We start from the raw sequence: 23,743 nt of genomic DNA, 5'->3' as shown, positions 1-23,743 counted from the left end.
GTGGTGGCGGATGACCTTTTTTCGCCTGAGGGCAGAGTTAGAACAAATACAAATATTTACTGGCCACTTAAAAAAAATTTTTTTTAACGGACATGGCTTCATCGAGACCTCGGGAAAAAGCGCACACTGGGACATGAGCTACCCTGCTATTATCAAGTGGAAGGCTGGAGGCAAGCCTTGGCCAATAAACTATTAACCTGGGACCCTATTTGAGAAATGGTTAGAGGGAGATAGCTGTCATCCTGAAATTAGTTTGTCAACCATATTGTAAAGCTAGGAGGGCTAACTTTTAGATGAAGACCCTTCAGAGGGGCCTGTATGGTAGCCCATCCCCTTGCTTTAACAGCACTTGCCAAGGAGGAGTTGTTAATACAGTCATCCAGGCCCCAGGCCCATCAGAGAAGCACCCAGCTGAAGTGAAGAAGAACTTTATTTTTGGAAAGATTCTGATGGTTTCCTTTTCCTTTTCAGTCTAAGATTTACACTCGCACACCGACCTTATATTTGGACTTCAAACTGGACCACGGAGCAAAGCATTCCCAGCCTATTCCTAAAGGTATGGTGGCTTCTGGGGTTTAGTGATCAGAAAAAAGGGACCGCTTTCTCTGAAATGTGCTCATTTTTGAATCTGTAATTACACTTAAATTAACAAATATTCCTGGGGCTTTTCAAGCAAAGAAGATCAGGAAGAATTCATAGAGTGTTAGGGCCGGACTGTGTGGGCCCTGTTTTTTTCCACCCCCGTTTTATGGGTGGAAACACTAAGATCCAACAGATGAGCTACTTGCTCACGTCCTCGTAAAGACTTGCTGGACAAGCCAGGACTTTCACCTGCATCTTCTGATTTCCTAGCCACTGGTGACTCAGAGTGTTCCTGCAGGCACATTCCAACCTTGTGACTTATGAACAGGTGTATTCCTGAATGAGATACTGGTATCTGTTGAAAAAGGTCCTGTTATGGAGGGCTTACCCTTAAGTGGACTTCTAAGTTCAAAAGCATACTTAGAAAACTCCCAAGTGTATAAGGCCAATTTCATTTTTAAAAATGGTTGCATGAGATCATTAGGCAGAAACCTTGGAGCCATTATTTTCTTCTTTGGGTTTTTCTGGCTATTTTTGAGTATAGAAAAACTCTTCAGATTAATTCTCTGAAACATATGCCTACCCTTATACATAATTTTTATAACAATAAGTGTGAAAGTGTTAAAGCCCATATGCTTTAACCTTGAGTGCAGTGCTTTTTTCTTCTGCTTTTGAGTTTGCTTCCCTCCAGTTCCTTCCAGTACCTTCCCTATACATCGCAGCTCTAGGATATAGCCGACACAGATCCTCAAATTAGATCTTGCTGTGTTTTTCTCCACACTCACTTTTCTACACTGACATATATATGCATGGAAATGCACCCCTATACAGGATTGTTTTGTCATTGTTTTACTAAAATGGAACCATATTATAAATGCATTTTTGCATCTTTTTTGATCAAACAGCTCCTCATGGGAATCCTTCCCAATCTACTTATAGGGGCTCTCTTTGTTTATTTAAGTAATTAATTAAAAAATTTTTTGAAGTTGACTTTTTTGAGAGAGAGAGAGCATGCGTGTACACACGCAAGTGGGAGAGGGACAAAAGAGAGAGAGAGAGAGAGAGAAGAGAATATCCCAAGCAGGCTCTGTGCTGTCAGTGCAGAGCCCAACGTGTGGCTCAGTCTCACAAACTATGAGATCGTGACCTGAGCTGCGATCAAGAGGCGGACGCTCAACCAACTGAGCCACCCAGGCACCCTGACTTTGAAAAATTTTTAATTGAAGTATAGTTGACATCTCAGTTTCAGCTGTACCACATAGTGGTTCGACAACGGTGTACATTGCGGTATACTCGCTGCGGTACGTCTGCCTACCGTCTGTGACCACACGGCGTCGTTGTAGTGTTAGTGACTGCATTCCCTATGCTGTACTTTTCATCCCCGTGCCTTATTTTATAACTGCAAGATGGTACGTCTGAATCCCCTTCGCCTATCTCCCCGTCCTCCTTCCCTTTGGCAACCACTGGTTTGTTCTCTGTATTTGAGTCTGTTCCTCTCGGTGGTGGTGGTAGTAATGGCGGTATGCCGTGCCGTGGGTGGACTGTGATGCGTTTGCCTACTGCCTGTCAGCAGGCACTCCCTTTGTTCCTAGAGCTCGGCCACTGCACACTGGTCTGCAGTGAACACCCTTATACACGTGTCTTTCCCTATGGCACTTATTTTGATGCAGTAGATTTCCAGTGATGGTCACAAGGTATACGCACGTTTGATTTTAAAACAAACACGTCAGGGTGATTGGTTGGCTCGGTCGGTTGAGTGACTTCAGCTCAGGTCGTCATCTTGCGCTTTGTGGGTTCGAGCTCCGTGTGGGGCTCTGTGCCGACAGCCCGGAGCCTGCTTCGGATTCTGTGTCTCCTCTCTCTCCCCAGCTCACACTCTGTCTCTCTCTCTCTCTCTCTCTCTCTCTCTCAAAAATAAATAAACATTAAAAAAATAAGTAAAACACATTGTCAGGCTGCGATCCCGAAACACAATTATACTTTTTCCATCAGCAGTATCTGAGAGTGCCACTTTCTCCATGACCCCACTGACACTAAGTGTATGGTTCATGTTAGGTTCTGTTCTACCCTTAGCACCACTCTATGTTACCTAATGAGAGAATGCGTATATGTCACTTTGAAAGGCTGTACTTCTGGGGTGACTCAGTTGGTTGAGCGTCCGACTTCGGCTCAGGTCGTGAACTTGCAGTTCATGAGTTTGAGCCCTGCGTCGGGCTCTGCGCTGACAGCTTGGAGCCCGGAGCCTGCTCCGGATTCTGTGTCTCCCTCTCCCTCTGTTCCTCCCCTGCTCAAACTTTGTCTCTCTCTAAAATAAATAAAGATTTAAAACAATTTTAAAAAGGCTACACTTCTGTTCTACTTTGTCTTTATAAATTCTAAACTTGAGATTTGTTTTCAAAAACGTTTTTGGAGGGATAGAAAAGCCAGTAGCTTAGAAATGCATGTGCATCATCGAGTCAATATAAACCCATTTGGAAAAAGTCTCTTATAAACCCAGCAATGAAGCGTCCTCTCTCTTCTTCTCAGTGTCGCTGTCTCTCTGTCACACGTATGCGCGCGCACACACACGCACACACACACACACCCATGTTCACATTACATTAAGTGACAAATCCAAAGTTTGGGGCATCTCTGTCCAGTACCAGACAAACAGTTTAATTCAGATATTATAAAGTACTTACTGCCTACAGACTTGATAGTTTGGGCTGTCTGTAATCAGCCATATTGGCTGGTGAAATTATGCTGCATAAATTTTATTATCAAGTCATTTAAGTCAAGATGACCCTTTGTCTTTTTTTTTTTTAAACCACCTTTCCAGGTCAAATTCCATTATAAACCCGAAGGACTGTTTAAATTCATTTTATTTGGGTGCTTTGCTGCATCAGATATTTTTTGAAATGCTTTTGTCACTGGCAGGGTCCTAGACATGTTTCGTTTACAATATTTTGATGGTTTTGTTACTCACGGTAAGGGGATTTGACATGGACGTCTGGGTTATGTTTGGCTTTTGGCATAAGCTTTGCGATCTCACTAATTTAATGTCGACATGATTGTATCATTACCGGAGTAGAGGGATAGAGATAGGGGCATACACTGCTACCATCTCATCCCTGATACCAGGAAAATACATGTTTCTCAAGGGACATCCAGTTAAGGGACATTGGAAAGCTTTCTCGTGAATCAGACTTGGGTTCATCTGAATTCTTTCCCCTAAATAGTTATTAGAATTGATTTTTAGCATCTCTCTCTTCTCTTTCCTTTGGTTAAGGCCCACTTCTGTGGAGTTGGGCCAACCTTGCAGAAAACAGATGTTTCATGCCGTGGCGATTGGGAAGGCAGCTGATACCAGGAATTGAGCTGGACAGTGCATCACTTACAAAGAATCCAATCTGTCAGGTCTCTGACAGCACCACATTCCTTTCCCATTGGCCGCACATTTTTCATGTTAGCTCTTGGCTAAACCAGGAATAAGTAGTTGTGTTGGGTTTGGGTTTGTGGTTTTTTGTTTTTTGGGGGTTTTTTTGCAGTGACTTTTACCATCTCTTACAAAGCAATCTGATTTTCCTTGCTGCAAACTGACATACAGATAACACTGGTATCATTCATTCAGAAGGACATAAACCTGTATTTCTAGGAAAATATCAGTCTTGCCCAAGAAACTTGGGCCTCTGGTCCTCACGTCCCCTTTGTCTTCTGACTGCATCACAGTTTGGCCCTCAACAGCCACTCTGTTGCTCCCCATCTTCCTTCACAGTGTCTCTGCTAGTAGGTATTTTAAAGTATCATCTGGAATGTTAAAAATGGAGGATGGTTCTGGTATGGAAAAACTTCACCTAAAAAATTTTTTTTAAATGTTTATTTTTGAGAGAGAGAGAGAGAGAGAGTGAGTGAGATGGGAAGGGGCAGAGAGAAAAGGAGACAGAGAATCTGAAGCAGGATCCAGGCTCTGAGCTGTCAGCACAGAGCCTGTCGTGGAACTCAAAGTCACAGACCACGAGATCATGACATGAACTGAAGTCAGACACTTAACCAACTGAGCCACCCAGGTGCCCCTGGAAAAACTTAATTTTGTAAGTTTTTTCTTTTCACTTCCCCCAACCTTTTAGTTTTCTTTACAGTATATATACGTCAATCCAAACAATTTCTTTGGAGAACATAGGGCCTACCCCACTGTGGTAAGCTGAAGAGTAGGCCCAGAAATGTCCACACTCAGGGTGCCTGAGTTGCTCAGTCTGTTGAGCATCCGACTCCTGATTTCAGCTCAGGTCATGATCTCAACAGTTCGTGGGATAGAGCCCCACGTTGGGCTCTGTGCTGACAGCGTGGAGCCTGCTTGGGATTCTGTCTCTCTCCCTCTCTCTGCCCCTCCTTGGCGTGTTCTCACTCTCTCTCTCTCAAAAAAAAAAAAAAAAAAAACATCAAAAAAGTTATATAAAAAACCAAACATGTCCACACTGTAATCCTTGGAACCTGTGAATATGTTACTTTCCATGGTGAAGGGGATGTTGCAGGTATGATTAAGTTAAGCATCTTGAGATGGGGAGAGTAGCCCAGATAGTCCAGGTGGGCCCAATATAATTGCAAGGGTCTGGGTACGTGAAGGGGGCAAGAGTCGGAGTGAACGAAGTGACAGTGGAAGCACAGGTCCAGGTGATGCACCTGCTGGCTTTGAAAATGGAGGTGGGGGGTGCCTATGTGGCGAGTGGCTCAGTCTGTCGAGCGTCCCACTCTTGATTCCGGTTCAGGTCATGATCCCAGGGTTGTGGGATTGAGCCCCGCTTTGGGCTCCGCACTAAGCATGGGGCCTGCTTGTGATTCTCTCTCTCTTTCTGCCTCTGCCTCTCTACCCTGCTTGTGTGGTCTCTTTCTCTCTAAAATTGAAAAGGGCGGGGGAGCGCCTGGGTGGCTCAGTCGGTTAAGCATCTGACTTTGGCTCGGGTCATGATCTCGTGGTCCATGAGTTCAAGCCCCATGTCAGGCGCTGTGCTGACAGCTTGGAGCCTAGAACCTGCTTCAGATTCTGTGTCTCCCGCTCTCTCTGCCCCTCCCCTGCTCACACTCTGTCTCTCTTTCTCTCTGAAAAATAAACATTTAAAAAATTAAAAGAAAATGAAAGGGGGCCTCGAGCCAGAGAATAGGGGCACCCTCTAGAAGGTAGAAAAGGCAAGGAAATGAATTTTCCTCTAGAGCCTCCAGAAAGAAGGCCACCCTGATACCTTGATTTTAAACTGTTGAGACCCATTTTGGGACTCCAGACCTCCAGAACTGTTAGATAACAAGTCTGTGGTGTTTAAAGCCACAAAGTGTGGTAATTTCTTATAGCAGCCATAGGAAAAATACATTCTCTTATTGTCAATGTATTTTTGCTTTCATGGGAGGAAAAAACAGAAAGGAGCCCTGTCAATTACCTCTCAATAAAATTGGGGAGGGGAATAGAAATCACTGCTTCAAAAACACTTTTTTAAAAAGTAGATTCTAATGCTGTACGTACGGTAGCTACTCAGTAAATCCTGGTAGGTATCAATCTCACTGTATTACTTATCTATATTGTGGCATAACAAATTACTCCCAAATGTAGTGGCTGAAGATAACATTTGTTATCTCACAGTGTCACTGTGGTCTTTGGCTCAGGGACTCCTATAAGGCTGCGGTGGACACATCAGCAGGGCTGTGGCAATCCCAGGGCTCAACGCGGAAGGATGCGCTTCGAAGCCCACACCCTTGTGGCTGGTGACAGGCGTTCAGTTTCTTGAAGGTTGTTGGCTGCAGTCCGCCGTCACCTCCTTGCCACGTGGGCCTCTCCATAGGGCAGCTCGTGCACAGCATGGCCTCTAGCTTCATCAGAGCCTACGAGGCAGAGAGTAAGAAGGAATGAGCAAGTGGAAGCCAGAGTCTTCATGTAACCCGGTCTCAGAAGTGACATCCCAGTACTTGTGCCGATTCTGCCAGTTAGAGCCACACCACTAGGTGCAGCCCACACTCAGAGAAGAGCTTACCGAGGGCGTGAATACCAGGAGGCAGAGGGCGTCTCGGAGTCAACTTGCCAAGCCTATGATCTTGGTTCACAGTGCCATACGTTTCCCCCTATGGTCAGTGACTCGAAAAGTACTATTTCTCTTGTTGTTATTTTTTTGCAAATGGAAGGCACGGTGAATTCTCAAGAGTTCCTGCCTAAATGCCTTTTCACTGTCATTATCTACGTTTTAAGGGAGAATGCCCCAAACATGAATGATTCATGTGGAATTTTAGATTTTCAGGTGGTTTCATAGAACAAAGGCTGGCTGATTTTGTCCACTATACAGACTCCATGATTTAATTCATGTTCTCTACTTACCAGCAGTACCTTAAAGTAGTCAGTCACCATGCCCCCCATACTTAGAATGTGCTCGTAATGGTTATGGATGTCAATCAATAAGTCCTCAGAGCAGTGATGAACATGAACCAGAGCCTGAACAAATTATCCAGTGGAAAGCTTCATATCATTTTCCTTTGGGTGGGTTGTCTGTCTTTTTTAATACTGATTTGTAGGGGCTCATTACACATTCTGAATGCTCCTCATTGTCAGTTACTTGTGATGCAAATATCTTCCCCCTTTTGCCTTGTTTTTCACTCATATTTTTCTATACATTAATAAATACAAATTTCTTAAATGTATTGCTCTGTTCCTTAATGGTTAGTGTATGCTTTCTGTGGCTTCTTTAATAATCTCTCCCAGCTCCAGATCATGAAAATGTTCAATTATAGATGGTTTGTTGTTTGCCTTTTGTAGCAAAAACCCTTAATAGGGAATCTTATGAACATTTTTGGGAGCTCACAGTTCACTGAATCATCCTGTAGTAATAATAGTTACTATAGCTAACATTTAGTAAATGCCCTATTATGTATTTAGACACTGCTCTGAGAACTCCCTCTGTATCAACTCCTGCACTCCTCATGAGTCTATGAAGTAAGGTCTGTGATTACTCCATTTTTCAGGTGACAAAACTGAGGTGCAAAGTGACTTACTTAAACTAACTCAAGGTCGACTAGCCAGGGAGTGTTGGGGATGCGATTCTGCCTTACACAGTTGGACTTTCACTATGACTACTAACCACTAAGGTCCAGACATGTTAATGGGCCAAAACCCCATTGATAGTGCTTTGGGAATATTGGCAAATAAACCCAAGGCTTTGCAGATAGGTTTAAAAAAATAACAATTTTGAAAAAATTTTTTAATGTTTGTTTATTTTTGAGGGGATGGGAGGGGCAGAGAGAGAGGGGGACACAGGATCTGTAGTGGGCTCTGTGCTGAAAGCAGAGAGCCCGATGTGGGGCTCGCACTCACAAACCATGAGATCATGACCTGTTATAAACTGAAACACCAAGGTGCCCCCAATTTGTGAAACTTTTTGAGTGAATCTCCCCAGTTTGAAAATTATATTGTTTTTGTAATCATTTTTAAGAGAGAACAGATTAAATTAATAATCGATGCAAAGTAAGAAACCATTCTAAGAATTCAGACACATTTCAGTTTGAACAAGGGGTTATTTTTTCCCATAGTTTCAGGTCCTACTGAAGAATCTCGTTCTCTTGACGCGCCTGGGTGGCTCAGTCAGTTGAGCGTCTGACTTCGGCTCAGGTCATGATCGCGGGGTTCATCAGATGGAGCCCCGCATCGGGCTCTGTGCTGGCAGCTCCGAGCCTGGAGCCTGCTTTGGATTCTGTGTCTCCCTCTCTCTCTGCCCCGCCCCCACTTGCACTCTATCTCTCAAAAATAAATAAACGTTAGAAAAAAATCTTGTTCTCTTAAAAACAGGTGCCAAGGGGCGCCTGGGTGGCTCATCAGTTAGGTCTGATTCTTGATTTTGGCTCAGGTCATGAACTCGCGGTTCGTGAGTTCGAGCCCCTCATTGGGCTCTGTGCTGACAGTACAGAGCCTGTTTGGGATTCTCTCTCTCCCTCTCTCTCTGCCCTTCCCCTGCTCACCCTCTCTCTCTGTCTCTAAAAATAAATAAAATAAAACTTAAAAAAAAGTCAGGTGCCAAAATATGCACATTATGACATTCTCTGCTTATTTCAGGTTCTGTGGTTTTCCGAACCTTTGTTTAATCCTTAAAGTGGTGTGTATTTTGGCTCTTAATTGTCTTGGCCTTAGTCTAAGTTCCGATGCCTAAAGCCATTTCTACTTTATAGCCTTCAGTATAATTTTATGATTATAACTACATATTTGAATTATTTTCTGATTTTTTCTGAACAATTAAAACCCAGTTGTGAGCACTGCATAATTGAAGATGAGAAAAAAGTCTGTTCAAATAAAGCTAAGTAATAATAGTAACACGTACTATTTTGGTGAAAAATTACCACATTAAATGTCTCACTGGTGGGAAAACTTCAGTGTAGATTTAGCCTATAATGATCAGGAAGCTTCCAGGGGATTCTAATGCATTTTTCTTCTTGCTGTTTTATTAGCAAGAAAGTAATCAGCAGAACTTGTCCTCCAGAGGGCTAGGCTCCATTCTGGGCACACACAAGCCTGTCTTCTGAGAGTTTCCATTCCAGAGACTTTGTGTTGCTAATACATTTCTCATTCAAAATGTTAAATTTTGTTCATTTCTTAGTTTTTCTGTTAGGCACTGGTGCAGTGAACGAATGTTCAGTATTATCAATGGTGGACCAAACTATAGGGGAAGGTTTTCTTATAGGTTGCAATTGTTCTTGTTAAGATGTAGTATCTTTAAGGGTGCCTGGGTGGCTCAGTCGGTTAAACATCCAACTCTTGGTTTTAGCTCAGGTCATGATCTCACAGTTCATGGGTTCGAGCCCCGCGTCGGGCTCCATGCTGACAGCATGGAACCTGCCTGGCATTTTCTCTCTCCCTCTCTCTCTGCCCCTCCTCTGCTCTGTCTCTCAAAATAAACTTAAAAGCTTTTTATTTTTTTATTTATTTTATTTTTTATTTTTTTTTCAACGTTTATTTATTTTTGGGACAGAGAGAGACAGAGCATGAACGGGGGAGGGGCAGAGAGAGAGGGAGACACAGAATCGGAAACAGGCTCCAGGCTCTGAGCCATCAGCCCAGAGCCCGACGCGGGGCTCGAACTCACGGACCGCGAGATCGTGACCTGGCTGAAGTCGGACGCTTAACCGACTGCGCCACCCAGGCGCCCCAAAAACTTTGTAAAAAGATATAGTATCTTTAGAATGGCCCTTAATGTTACATGCCTATGGCTTATAAACATAGACTGTAGTATGATCATTCTGGAATATAGGAAACATGTTCTGAGTATATCTTGCTCTGGAAAGCCAGTCGTCTCAAGTGTCTTTGTGTTGGTAACATTCTATGCAATATCATTGGGCGTTTTATTACTGATGTCACTCACCAAATTTGGTAAAATGGGCATTCTCTTTTCTTTTACTGGAATTCCTACAAGGTCATGTGGTATCCTACCTCTTTTCCTACCCCTTTTGCAGGCCTGTGACATTGACACCTCATTTGCTGTTTGTGTTTAGTTGTGAGATGGGGGTTAAACGCCTGTGCTCGTAGGCCTGGTGAGCTGTCAGCTGCTGGCTGATCAGAAAGCCCACCTTATGCTGCTAGTTCTAGACTGCGGTGTTCAGCGGGACACAGACAACATCCTAAGTGCCACAGCGTTCTTGATGAGGACAGCAAGGATCCATTGTCTCCGTTTTGGAGTTGAGGGCGGTGCTTCCAAGAGCGTGGGGCCATCTCTGTGACAGTGACCCTTCTGTGGGCTGGGCCACAGCTTACCGGAAGCATAGATAGCAGTCACTGCAACCCCCTGACCTGTATAAAGTCAGAGGAAAGTGGAAAGAGAAGGAAGGGACAGGAAAGGGAATGGGCATCTGTGAAATGCCTACTGAGGGCATTGTGTAGATAAGGTGAAAAACATCGAGCGGGTGCATATATACGTAGATATGTAAATATGTACGTACCAGCTACACAGTGTCACTTGATCAGCACAACAGCCCTGTGTGGTACATATTATTTCCTTATTTTACAAACCAGGAAACTGCCTCAAAGAGGCTAGCAATCTGGTCCTAGTCCCCCCTGAGTGTCTCTTGCTGATTTTTAAACCTGTATTTTCTGCCTGTGATTATGTACCTTCGATTTTTGTTGCTCTTTTATAGTTACAGGTGCTTTGTTTTCCATGGCACCACAAGGCCCCTGTAAGGTTTGCCACTGCCCTCTGCTTCCTCCTCCCCCGGAGGGGTTTACTGGGTTAGAACTAACTAGAGAGGTGGGACAAGCAGAGGGGCCACAATGCTGGAGAAGGGTATGCATGTCAGGGTCAGGAGTCTGGGCTTGTCCTGGGAGAACAGGGAGCCATTGAAGGGTTTTAAGTGGAAGGCCCCATTCATTGTGTGTAGGACAAGGACTGAAGGCAATCAGGGGACATTTCTATCACCTATAAGATTTCATCTGTAGGGGCACCTGGGTGGCTCAGTCTGTTGAACATCTGACTTTGGCTCAGGTCATGATCTCATGGCCCACAGTCCATGGGTTTGGACCCCGCATCGGGCTCCATGCTGACAGCTCAGAGCCTGGAGCCTGCTTTGGATTCTGTATGTGTGTCTCTCTCTCTGTCCCTCCCCCACTCGTGCTCTCTCTCTCTCTCTCTCTCTTGCTCTCTCTCGCTCTCTCAAAATAATAAATAAACATTAAAAAAAATTTTTTTTAAAGATTTCATCTGTAAAAGAGAAGAAAGATAGGAAATACAGCAACGTGGACGTTCATTATTTCCTCCTTTGCACCCTTCTGAATTAAAAAAAAAATTAAAGCATGGAAAATAAGTAAACTCTTCTCTAAAGCTGAGGGATTAAACAAATTTGGTCTGATGATGAGGAAACATCAGACAAATCCCAACTTAGGAACATTCTACAAAATAACTGGTCTGTGCTTTTAATGGAAAAGACTCAGGAAGTGTCTCCCATGGAAGGACATTCCATGTAAGAACTAAATGCAGCCTGTGAACAGGGTTAGAGCCCAGCCTCCGCTTTTTGTTTTGGGGTTTGTTTGGGTTCTTTTTCTTTTTCTTCTTCTTTTTCTTTATCTTTTTCTTTTTCTTTTCCTTTCCTCTTTCTTTCTTTCCTTCTTTCTTTCTTTCTGCCATAAGAAGCATTACTGAGGCAATTGGCACACTTTGGATATCCATACATAGGTAATAGTGTTGTATTTTCTCATTGGTATTGTATCAATTGCAGAATTTTTATCAATACCCTATATTCATGTAGGAAACTATCATTGTTTTTAGGAAGTATATACTGTCAAAGAACAAAAGTTGAAGCGAGTTAAGTCTGAAGATCTACTTGACTCTATTCCACAATTCATGATTCAGGCAGCATCCCATGGAGTAAGTAGACAGGGGCTCCTAGGAGTTGTACCAAATGGAAGATTTTTATAGGCAGAAGAAGGATGGGGTAAGATATTAGCAAAGGAAAAGAAAGGATTGTTTCAGCCCGTGACGTCTTCTTTTTGCGAGGAAGGGAGCCGGCAGGGTTTTCTTCAGGCAGATGACCACACCAGTGGTGCTCAGGCCATTTCAGGTTGACTCTTAAAAGGTCACATTCCTGGGAGAAGTTAAAGCTTGTGATTACGTCTTGGCTTCTCATGGGGGAAAAATGATTCCATTTTGGACTTCTTTTTTAATGATACTGAATTATTTTGACATTAAGGGACATCCTATCTATAAATCTCAAATATTTCAGAAGAAAATAGAGACCTATTTCTAGAGAGAATGATAAAGCATATTGTGATAACGCATTAGCTCTTGGAGAATCTGGGTGAGTGGTATATGGTAATTATTATTTTTGTAACTTTTCTGCTTGTCTGAAATTATTTCAAAACAAAAATCAAAAACATAATTTTTGAATGAGGAGAGGGAGGAGAGGACCAGGCAGGTCTGCCTCCCGTCCCCGATCGCCAGGCATGAAGTCCCCGGTGAGGGAGCTACCTGCCCAAGATGAGCGTAGGGGCATAGAGGGGTCGGGGAGGTGTCACGAGCTCACCGTGAAGGCGCACACACGAGTTGGGTCTTTGCACAGCACCAGCTGTGCTCAGTCCTAAAGCAAGGTGAACGTAATGAGAAAGCGGGTTCAGGATTCCAAACCCAGTGACATTGGAGCCCGTGATTAACTTGGCCTCTTCCCCACACACGGCGTAGGACCTAAGAGGAGGCACACGACGATCAAGATGACACAGGCGGTAGGAAGTGAACGAGGCCGCCGCCAAGTCCGTGTGCGGGCGCGCAGCTGAGAGGAGGCCCCGGGCCGGGTCCGCGCTCGGCCCTCCCGCTCCTTCCGTTCAAGCGGTGGAGGCTCTCCGTTCTCTTCGGCCGGAGCCTTCGGCGGCAGCTGCCTTTTCAGGCGCTCAGACGCAGAGGGTCACGTCTGTGGGGCCCGACCGCTGCAAAAGCCCTCCCCCTTTTAAAGGGATTTGGTCAGTCCTGGGCACCTGCACCCCTCCCCTGCTTCTGCTGCTGATCGGTTCTGGGGCGTCGTCAGCCGGTGCCGGTCTCGGGGAGAGCTCATCGTTGTTAGTACCCTCAGCCGCTCGTATCATTGCTCGACACAGGCCCCTGCCGGACAGGAGTGACTGTGTCTTGCTCTCTACAGGAGGCTTTTAGAGCCAGTGTTGCTTTGGGATCTGGCAACCGGTGTGACCCAGAGTTTGGGGAGAGGCTCATTCTTTCCTTAGCCCTATTCCCTCTCTCCTTCCCTCCCCGGCGTTGACTTTTGTCAAAGACTTGCTCTGTCAGCAGTTTCTCTTTTTCGACTTTCTCTACGCATACATAGATAAGGAGTAGTTGTGAAGTTCATCGTTAGGGTGAACTCTACAGACAAAGCAGGAGGAAAATGAGCTGGGTTAAGGCAAGAAATGGAGGCCAAGAAAAGCTCTCACTAGGGACATTTATAAGAATTGGGAGCCTCCCTGAAAATGAGAGCAGAAGCCACAGAAAGTGATTTACATATTTAAAAGTCTTACATTTTTGATGTTTGACTGAAGGAGGTCTGACTTAAATGTGTTGCTGATTAAACCATCCCGCAGGGCCAGAGGTAAAACGTGACCTCCATCCCAACTTATTTTGTCATTGCCTGAGGGACGGGAAGAGCTTCCCAGCTGCAAAGAGCCAGTAGCTTGGAGACCTCGGTTGTGGAAAAAGGGCAACCATAGGGCCTGTGACCTTGGAGTCGTAAAAATGGGGGGATGGTATCCATTACTGCAGGACACAAGAGCGGGAGGAGGGGTGGGAGAGGAGGGCAGGAGGAGGAAGGATCTGCAAATCTCCGTGAAGAGCTCTTTGCTTCTGCAATCCTGCTCTTCGCAGAGAAGAAATCCTAATAAAATGTAGCAGTTCTTAAACATATAGAAAACGTTCACGCCACTCGGCTCTTGTTTTACTGTAGTTTTAAGAAGCAATGCTTAATGCTGTTAAAAACAATTCAACTGGCTAAATTTGAAGTTTGAATCGGCTTTGTTAAATGATTTATGAATGGTACAAAATGGAAGCTTCTTGTGGGAAGGAGGAGGGGGCAAGAAAGTTACTGGCAAAAGAAAAAGATGGTTCCAGACAAGGTCACCTTCCCAGGGAAGGGGGGGTGGGAAGAGCAAGGGGTCTTATCATGCAGATCATCTCCTCTTCCTTTGGGGGATGGAGGGGACCCCTGTGGGGATGACCTCAGTGGTGCTGACTGGAAAAGTTCTGACTGACCCAGTTAAGACTGTGTTTCTGGAGGAGGTTGAAACTACAATTCAGTTGGGTATCAAGCCCCTGTTTGGGGACTTGGCCTAGCATTAGTGACTCCATCTTGGGTCTGTGGTTTTCTTGTTAATGGTGGAAATTAAACAAGGTGTGTAGCTGGTGCGCAAGGAGCACCGGGTTTGGCCACTCGTCGCTGACAAAATCCAAAGGTAGAAAAACAAGTAGTGGTGAAACAAGAATGCAATTTGTTTCAGTGAGACCACCGCTGGGAGTGCAGCAGACCAGCATCTCAAAGACTTGTCTCCAAAGTACTGAAAATGCATCCGGGTTTACAGAAGGAAAATGTAGGGCAAAGGCGGGTGGATCCGTGCAGGTGGGCTGTGAAGGCCAAATCAGTCAGGGTCTTGGGATCAATCACGGGTAGGGTCTTGCTGGCTCAGAGCGGACCTTACTGCTGGAGGCGCTGGTTTTAGGGCCCATCGGGGGGCGCTCCGCCCTCAGCTTCTTCCACCTGAGCCAAGAGACTGGCTGAAAAGAAGAACTTAATCAATTACAAAGTCTGAGGTCAAAATGGAGGTAGCTGGAAGTCTCAGTTTTAACAGAGCAAGTGCAGTTGGACGATGTGTTAAAAAGAAGGAGGAAAAAGGCAATTTTCCCATTTTTAGTCCATTCCCTATAATGCTTTGTGCTTTCCAACCAGGAACATGAATTTTATTATTACTGGTGAGGATGGGCTCACTAATAGAAGCTGCTAATAGAAAATTTTTACAAGGGGCACTTAATATGTTGGCTTGGCCATCTTTGAGCACAGGTTTGGTCGTTCTGGATCCTGTACAAAAGAAAACAGAAAAGAAAACAAGGCATGGCAAGTATGTGTGGACTAGTTTTCTGTTTGCAGGGTGAGCAGGAATGAACCAAAGAGGGTGGAGGAGAGATGAGATTAGAACAAGCGAAATTGTCCTGAATAAAAACCCGGTTGAGCAATCGAGAGCTTTGAGGTTTTGTCAAACTCACAAGCCGTTAATTTTTTAGTGCCTTTCAAGCATGAAGAAGGGATTGGTTACGTAAATCGTGACGTGTCCTCACAATGGACCACTCTGCAGGCTTTCCCAAGGATAAGTTACTTCTCTGTTTTGACATGGAATAGAACATTGAGTGTGTTCTGGTTTTTTAGCCAATGATATATAGTGCACAAAACAAAAAAGAAACCGAAAGCATAAATAGCAAATTGAAGACTGCAGAAAGATTTTTAGTTTAGGGGTTACACACTTCCACAGTCTCAAAATATGTCTTCAATTTATGTGTATTAGCTTTTTATAATCAGAAAAACACAGTGAAGACATTGGCACTTTGAAAAATCAATTTAGACAGCATTCAATGGCGATGTTTTGTCTTAAAGCAGTGAAGAAAGGGGTTTTGTTACAGAGTCTCATTACAAGTCAGGCCAACTAGGACCAGGGAGGCTGAGCATCTGTGAGAAGCAGAGCCGGTCCGCCCGGATAAGACACGTGGAATTGGGCTGTGGACTGCTGGCCTGTTTTCAGCATCCCAAACCTCCCTCCCCAGAATTGCACAACTTGTGCAGCCCCGTTGGGCCTTCTTCCTCCCAGTCTCCGCCCACAGGGCATGCAGGGGAGGGAGTGATGTTCACCAGCTGATGGCAGAGCGAGCCTGTGGGGCACCAAGGGAGGACGAATATGAGCGAGCTGTCAGCAAGCAGAATTACTTCCAGAGGCCTTAAACTTGGTCTGGTAAAACCTCCGAGAGGAGCAGTTGGGGTATGGGAGGGTGACGAAATATCCTCTGGCATCCACCCAGGTGTCTTGGTTTGTTCCGCCAGCCTTCGGATTTTCTTCCCCAGACCCCGTTGATGTTGATGGTTGTCAGTTACATCTTTTCTCTTGTGCCTTTCGTGTGTGTTTCAGCCCACCTGGAATCCCAGCTGCATCCCCAGAGTGCATTTTTGTCCCCCGTGATCCTCCACACCTGCCCTTGTTTGGTTCACTGTGTCACATTGACTCTCAAAGACGCCCCAGGGTGGACCCTGCCCTTCTACCTCGAACTCTACCATGCGTTCCCTTCCCACATCTTCTCCTTTTCCACCTAAGGCACACAAGTGATGTCCCTGTTCTGTTTTGAGCTGGCTGTTTCTGGATTCAGGTCTCCCAGTGGCCCCGCGGCATCCCTTCTGGGCTGTGGGTACAGACACCCATGGAAGTCACCGGGAGAGCAAGTGGCAGGTTGTCTGTGGTCCTGAGCTCTTGGGCCCGTGCGTCACAGTAGGAACCTGGTGAACGCTGTGTACTCATATCTTCACAGAGAAGTGTACGCACTTGGAAAATTGTGTACGCAACTCCGGGGAGCGCACGGACCAGCTGAACCCCATTCATACCCCCAAAGATGATGCATGCTCCACGTCCCTGGAATTGGTGCTCTATTTTAGGAGAGATGAAAAGGAGTGAGCTCAGTGGCAACTAGAGCCAAATGGCTCTAGGGCATTTGGGACCACGTCATTTAGGGTTAGGGGAATGTGTGTACATGTCTCCATACATGTGTGCGTGTGGAAGTGACAGCGTGTGTTTTAAACGGCTCACGGAAGTTAAACGTTTAAATATGTATCTAAGAGAAAATAGAGGATTTTGTCTCATCTTTTGTATCTGTTCTATAAATTTATGTACAGCATTTATATTTCAGAGATATTTGTTAAACATGTTATTACATTTTTGTTCCTTTTGGCGTTATGGACACTAACCTTTTAACGTTGCTGGTCCTTTTTCAGGGTGGACAAGCTTCATTTATACCATATCTGGAAATGTGTATATTGGTAAGTGATGACTGCTTTGGGTTCAATTGCACTATCATTTAAATGACTGAGGGGGAGGAAAAGCAAGATGAAGCCTTTCATGCAGTCACATACTCTGCCGCCTTCTGTCTGGCACCAGCCCTCTCTCCATCCTCGTACATCCTGGTACACCCAGGACAGGGCACCTCTCAGCTTCCAGCATGCTCAGTGAGGGAGGAGAATATGAACACCGGTCACGACAGCAGCCATTTTACTGTGGCCTCTGTGCAGATGTAAGATCTAGGCACGCTCCTGTGGGTTGACATCTTGGGGAGAGGTTGGCGACCTCCATGCTGATAAAGGGACGTAGCTCTAACGGGCGCAGGGGAACAGGGATCTGTCTCCTGGGAGCTGGAAGGAGGGGCATTTGCCGTCCCAGGCGCCTCTGAGAAATCTCAAAGTTGGTTTGCCCTTATTTTAAGGCTTGTATAAGCGTCTCTTGTTGAGTGGGTTCCGGGAGGGATGTTCAAGATCCAACCGTCATTTTATGCATGAGGAAAGTAAAGTCTAAAGAAAGTTAGTTAACTTGCCAGGATTGTGCCTCGGTAGGCCTGGGACCGGAACCGAGGACTGCCCGCTCCCGTTGCCGTGACGTACTGCATCACCTCTGTACAACGACAACACGGCAACCGCGTCGTCCGCCCCGTCTTTTCCGGCCTGCGCTCCATAGCCAGGCCCGCAGCAAGGAGCCGGCCGGGTGGCGGAGTGGAGCCTGCAGAGCGGGCGGGCTCCGGCCGCGTCCACTGCCGCCCTGCCTGTCCTCCTGGAAGCGGCACGGGCGTCGGGTCGGTCTCTCTGTGGCACTGCCGGACGAGTGCTGGGGCGGATTCTGAGTGTGCCCTGCCCACGCCTCGGACGCCTTAGCTCCGCGGGCCCGCCGACCGCCTTCCACCCTGCCAGTGGCGTCTGCGTGTCACGGCCCGAGGCTTTCTCTGAACCGGGGAACGCTGCTCCACCCTGGTCAGGGCAGGGCGAGAGTGCTGGTGACTGGACATTCCCAGAGGCCACGTCACCCCTCCGGTGGGCTAAGTGACGCCTGCGTGTGAGGCCTTTTCCTAGCGGTGCCCGGTGGGATTCCGTCCAAGCCGCCCACGGTGGGCACATGCCTGATGACACTCTGGTCTGTCCTGTCTCCCTTACCTGACTCGGTTCCTGGCCTGTTGTTTCCTGTGTCCGCCTGCCAGATAAACTCGTACTTCAACATCTCGGGCTGTGCTTCTGGGACAATGTAAAGTAAGGGAACCAGCCTCCTCTCGGCTCTTCCCTGCCCCTCGTGACAGCGATGGGTGGTGGGGTGGGGGTGGGGCAGGCCAACACTGTCATTTCGGAGACCTTCTGGGCTTGGGTGCCCTCCACCCCATCTCCCGCAGGCTAGCGGCCTCAGCCGTCAGTGGTCTTCCTGTGACCCTGACGTGGCCATCTCCGTGGGTGATACACTGCCAGCCCCAGACAGCTGCTTTATTGATGACATCTGCTCTAGACTTGAAGGTGATACCCAGAACCACTTAAACCATTCTTTATAATCTCCAAAAGCAGGCTTCAGTCGCCTCAAATTATTTTTCTGGAAAATAGTGGTAACACGAACCATGTATTTTGATTTTATAACAGTAAAAATGGCCTTCGTTCCTCTTTCACTGAATAGCATTTCAGTGATGGGCCAGAAGCAAAATTCATTTATTTTAGCATCTGAAAAAGGATGGAAAAAATGTAGTGGTATCACAAGGATCACACGTAAACTATGTTCACCATCTGGAAGAGATGAAGCATCATTTGTCTTACGATCTTTTGAAAATCTTGAGTGTCACAAAGAACTTTATACAAATGGAGAGTAAAAACCATTTTTATGGAGGTAGCGCCATTGACTTGTGGTTTCAAGAGCAACAAAATAATTTGCACAAATGGAAAGTAATAAAGCATGTGAATTCTGAGGTGATAAGGATACCAGAAATGCCTGTGTAGAAGGAGAAAGGTCAGGGGCAGCAAACTTGTTACAAAGGGCCAGATAATAAATATTATTGTCTTCGTGGACCATACAGTTTTAGTTGCAACGACTCATTCTTGCCCTTGTAGCACAAAAGTGGCCACAGTGACATGTGAGCAGTTGGGGTGGCTATTCTAATAAAACTCGATGGCCACGGAAATGTGAAGTTCATAGATTTTTCACGGGTCATGCAATGCCTTTGTTTTGATATTTTTCAACCATTTAAGAATGTAAAAACCTTTCTTAGCTTCTGGACTCTACAACAGGTCATATTTTATTTTGGTTTAAATGGTGGTGTGGAGGATGAAACGGAGAAAAATGAACAAATCATCTTCGAAACCTGTTTTCATTAAATTGAGGTATGGTTGACACACAATGTTACGTTAGTTTCAGGTGGATAGCAGTGATTCGCCTGGTCTGCAGGTGATACTGTGCTCGCCACACCTGTACCTGCCGTCTGTCACCATTGTGCCACCGCTGACTGTATTCCCTGTGCCGTGCCTTCCATCCTTGTGACTGATTCATTCCATAACTGGAAGCCTGTACCTCCCCCTCCCCTTCACTCATTTTGCCCATCACCCCCCCCTCCCCACTGCCTCCTCCCCTCTGGCATTCAAAACCTGTTTTAGTTAGTAGTTTCAGCTTTGTTTCCTGACAGACCTTCAGTCCAAGAATTAAACAAGTGAAAAGCTCAGCAATTGGAGGGATAAGAATGACCGGTACATCCACTTGTTTTTCTTGAGGTGAGGCAGGAGTTTCCGGAGTCGTTTCTATTCACTGGCCTGGTCACCTCTCATGACCATGGGCCACAAGTGCAAAACATCTGGCAGGAAATGGGGTCACGGTCTGTGGCGTTGGAACGAACTTGCATCTGTCCAGGGTAAACTGGACCGTGGAGAGAATCCAGCTCGCATAACTGGCCTCTTGGGACTGGGCTGTAGCCAATGAGTGACTGGCCAAATGACCTCAATTGAATTTTATCTCCTTCTTTTCCTCCTACCCACCCCCCTAATAGAGATGTTCATGAGAAAAACAAAAGGGCAAGAACAAATCATCAAAGGAAAAAAGACAAAGCAGAGATGGTTATTAAGTATGTACTCACGTATAAAATCTGTAAGAGAGAATCTAGAAAACACTTTCTGATTTAACTGCCTCAGTTTAATCTTGCATTTAAAGCCAGGATGGCACCAGCCGGCCACAGATGGCAGGAACTGATAAGCAAGTAATTGTCTTTTCCAAAATGTCCTGTACCTCCGTTCTGTTGGAATCGATGTTATAAATGTGCGTGGGGCTGGAATAAATAGACTGCAGTTTGGGTTGAGAAAGTAATCTGGAGAGATTCCATAAAATGGAGATGTAGGAGGACTCAAAGAATATTAATTGATGCAGGAAGTTCTTAAAAGACGGACACTGGTAGATTGTGAAAAAGGACAGGTGGAGGCTTTAACGTTAGAGATGGCCGGAGATCTCCGACGACAATCTTTTACAGAGTTAACAGGTCCTTTGCCCAGCCCTCAGCTGAAATATGTGCAGTATATGATTTTTAAAACTAAAAACTAAAAACCACATAGGCAGAAAGCCAATAAATCCCCAGGATACTAACACCGAGTCCCTTGCCTGCAGCCGAGATGAGAATGACGTTACACATTGACACAGATATCAAAGGGGAGAGCAACTCATATCCTATATCCCTACGGCTTGGATGTCAGCCTCCTAAAGGGGCCAGTATCAGGTATACTGTTTGGGCCTAGAAAATAGATTTAGAGGAGTGCCTGAGTGGCTCAGTTGGTTAAGTGTCCGACTTGAGCTCAGGTCAGGATCTCATGGTTTGTGGGTTTGAGCCCCACATTGGGCTCTGTGCTGACAGCTTGGAGCATGGAGCCTGCTTCGGATTCTGTGTCTCCCTCTCTCTCTGTCCCTCCCCCACTCACACTCTGTCTCTCTCTCTCTCACTCTCGCTCAAAAATAAACTTAATATATTTAGAAATCTAAAAATATTTGTGGTTATTGAAATGACACCTAACTGGCTTATGTGGGTAGTGAGATGTTTCAGACTTATTTAAATAAGTAATTATTCATGCTTAGTATGTGCTCAGCCCTTTGCTTCTGGTTCTGGGGAGTATTAAGTTTCACACAGCCCCCGGATCTCAATAGAGGTGCAGAAACACCAGAAGCCCTCCGAATTGACCTACACTTACCTAGAATGAACCGGACTAAGCAATGTGCTCATTTCACAGAAACATGTGGCGTGAGGTTCTTGGACACCCAGGGTGATCAGCAACCCTGGTCTGCCAGCCCATCGCTACTCCTTCAGGCCAAATTCAAGTGCACTTCAAGGCAGCTGTGCTTGTTCTCAGATCTGTTAGGCCAGTTGCAGTAATAATTGCAATTATGTGGTTCAGTGAAACCACATGTAAATTAATGAAGTAAGCATTAAAAAAGTTGGTATTTCTAGAACCACGAAGTCAAATGCTTTGTAAAAGTGAATTGCTAATGTATGGGGGAAATGACCGAAAAAGATTGGGGGAAACAAATCATCTAGAAGGATTTCAGTGGTTATAGTCATTATGGTTCTGCTTTAGAAAGACAGTGCTTCAATCTAATCAGCGAACTAACTTTCACTGTATTTCTAAATATTGGCAAATGTATGCACGTTTACACTTTAATTTAAAATGTGGAGGGGCACCTGGGTGGCTCAGTCGGTTAAGCGTCTGACTCTAGATTTTGGCTCAGGTCGTGGTCTCATGGTTCATGGGATCGAGCCCTGCATTGTGGGATCAAGCCCCGTGTCAGGCTGTACACTGACGGTGTAGAACCTCCTTGGGCTTCTCTCTCTCCCTCTCTCCCTGCTCCTCCCCTGCACACACTTTCTCTCTCTCTCTCTCTCAAAATAAATAAACATTTTAAAAATTTAATTTAAAATGTTGGAGGCAGTTGATTGTCTTTTTCAGTTAATGACCCTGATTGCATCAGATAAGAGAGCTTTGTACCTATAAAATCGATGATATCAGACTCTACTGGAAGTGCCAGAATGTCTGAAGTGGCTAGCCCTGCGGCAGCAGTTCTTATAAAGAGAAGAGAAAGGCAATCTGGCATATGGGGGAGAGTTGCCCCGAGATCAATCACACACTGAAGCTGCAGCACTAACTTGAAAATATGTTTTAAAGTATTTTGCCCTTTGAGGACTGTTTAGGCAAACAAAAATATTTGCAATTCAATTGTTTTCAGTTAAATCTTCCTTAACTGCGCTATTAGATTTAACATTCTTGGCGAAGCTTCTCAATGGAAACTATTTATTATCTGATTTGGCTCCGTTTATAATTGAAAGTAGGCAGAAACAATAAAGTTTCTTTTCTTTGAGACTTATTTTAGGTTCAGGAGATAACCAGGTGGGTGAAATGACGTAGAAATGATATGAATATAGAAGCAGTCTTTGTTTTCGGGGATCCTGTTTTAAACATTTCGTAAAATAGGGGCACCTGGGTGGCTCAGTCGGTGAAACATCCAGCTCTTGATTTTGGCTCAGGTCATGATCTCGTGATTCAGTTCCTGAGATCAAGCTCTGAGTTGGCCTGGGATTCTCTCTTTCTGCCCCTCCCGTGCTCATGTGTGCATGCTTATGTTTCTCTCTCTCTCTCTCTCTCTCTCTCTCTCTCTCAAAAATAAACATTAAAAACACCATTTCATAAAATAATACAGAAGCAAGTTACACTTACAATGACAGACCTGGAAACCTGACCCTAGTGTCTATAAAAACTGTCTGCCTAGGCTGAGACATATCAATCATATGGCCTCTTCAGAATCAGCCTTGTGGTTCCTCTCCTAGAACAGCAAAGAGTGTGGGCAGAAATCGGGCTCCGCATAAAGTTAGGGTTGACGCTGTTAGAAAAACATGAACCCCTGATATCTAAATCCAGATTTGCTCCCAGACTGGTGAACACGACAGTCAAGCAAGCTCTCCTGCTTGGAGGTACAGAGGATCTCAATTCAGCCTTATTTGAGAACTGCCTTTTGCCAGCTCCCTCCGTAAAGGCAGTGAAGGGGCTTTATAAGTTGTTTTGGCTTATGTATGATGGAACATCTGCATGACAAAATGAGGGGCCAGGAGTAGACCGTGTGGATAATGTACATGGGTGTTGTGTATGAATGAGTCGAAGATAAAAGACACGATCCGTTGCTCCCAGGGAATCTCCATAAAGCACACTTAATAAAATGCTTCTCCATATCACAGTTAAAGATATTACTGAGATCTAAATGAGATTATTCTTAGACTGCCAGACCTCTGTTTCATTGCCAGACCCGTGCATGAGTAGAAAGTCAGTGGAGTTCTATTGTTTACTTCTGTTGACCTGAATTTTCAGTACAGAAGGAACCTTTAGGGGTGCACTGGGGCCGGCTGTTGCCGGCTCGTGGGAGCCGATTGCGCACCTCTTCCCTGGCCTCAAGTCCGGTAGCTTGAAATTGGCCGCAGTGGGAGCATTTCCACCACGGAAATGAGCACACACCGAAAATCGGCCTCATTCTCCCACTTCTCTCCCAAAGCCACTTTTAAACGTTGACCGGCATGCCACCGCTTCGGGGACGGAGGTCCTTCATCTTTTTTGTGCCATGAACCCTTTGTCATATGCCACGTCCCCA

General features: G+C 45.5%; 1 protein-coding gene across 3 annotated transcripts in view; it reads left to right on the top strand.

Moving 5' to 3' along the window:
• The window catches only part of PIR (pirin), a 90,397-nt gene that overhangs the window by 53,979 nt on the left and 12,675 nt on the right, over positions 1 to 23,743 (top strand). For all 3 annotated transcript variants that reach the window (XM_045472300.1, XM_045472301.1, XM_045472299.1), the window contains exons 6-7: positions 472 to 556; positions 17,062 to 17,106. In XM_045472300.1, coding sequence (XP_045328256.1) covers positions 472 to 556; positions 17,062 to 17,106 — 130 coding nt within the window. The remainder of the gene's footprint in view (positions 1 to 471; positions 557 to 17,061; positions 17,107 to 23,743) is intronic.

Source organism: Leopardus geoffroyi, chromosome X, assembly GCF_018350155.1.
Source record: "Leopardus geoffroyi isolate Oge1 chromosome X, O.geoffroyi_Oge1_pat1.0, whole genome shotgun sequence".
NCBI classification, from domain to species: domain Eukaryota; kingdom Metazoa; phylum Chordata; class Mammalia; order Carnivora; family Felidae; genus Leopardus; species Leopardus geoffroyi.
The sequence above is the reverse complement of the archived record's forward strand: the minus strand, read 5'-3'. Positions and strand labels throughout refer to the sequence as shown.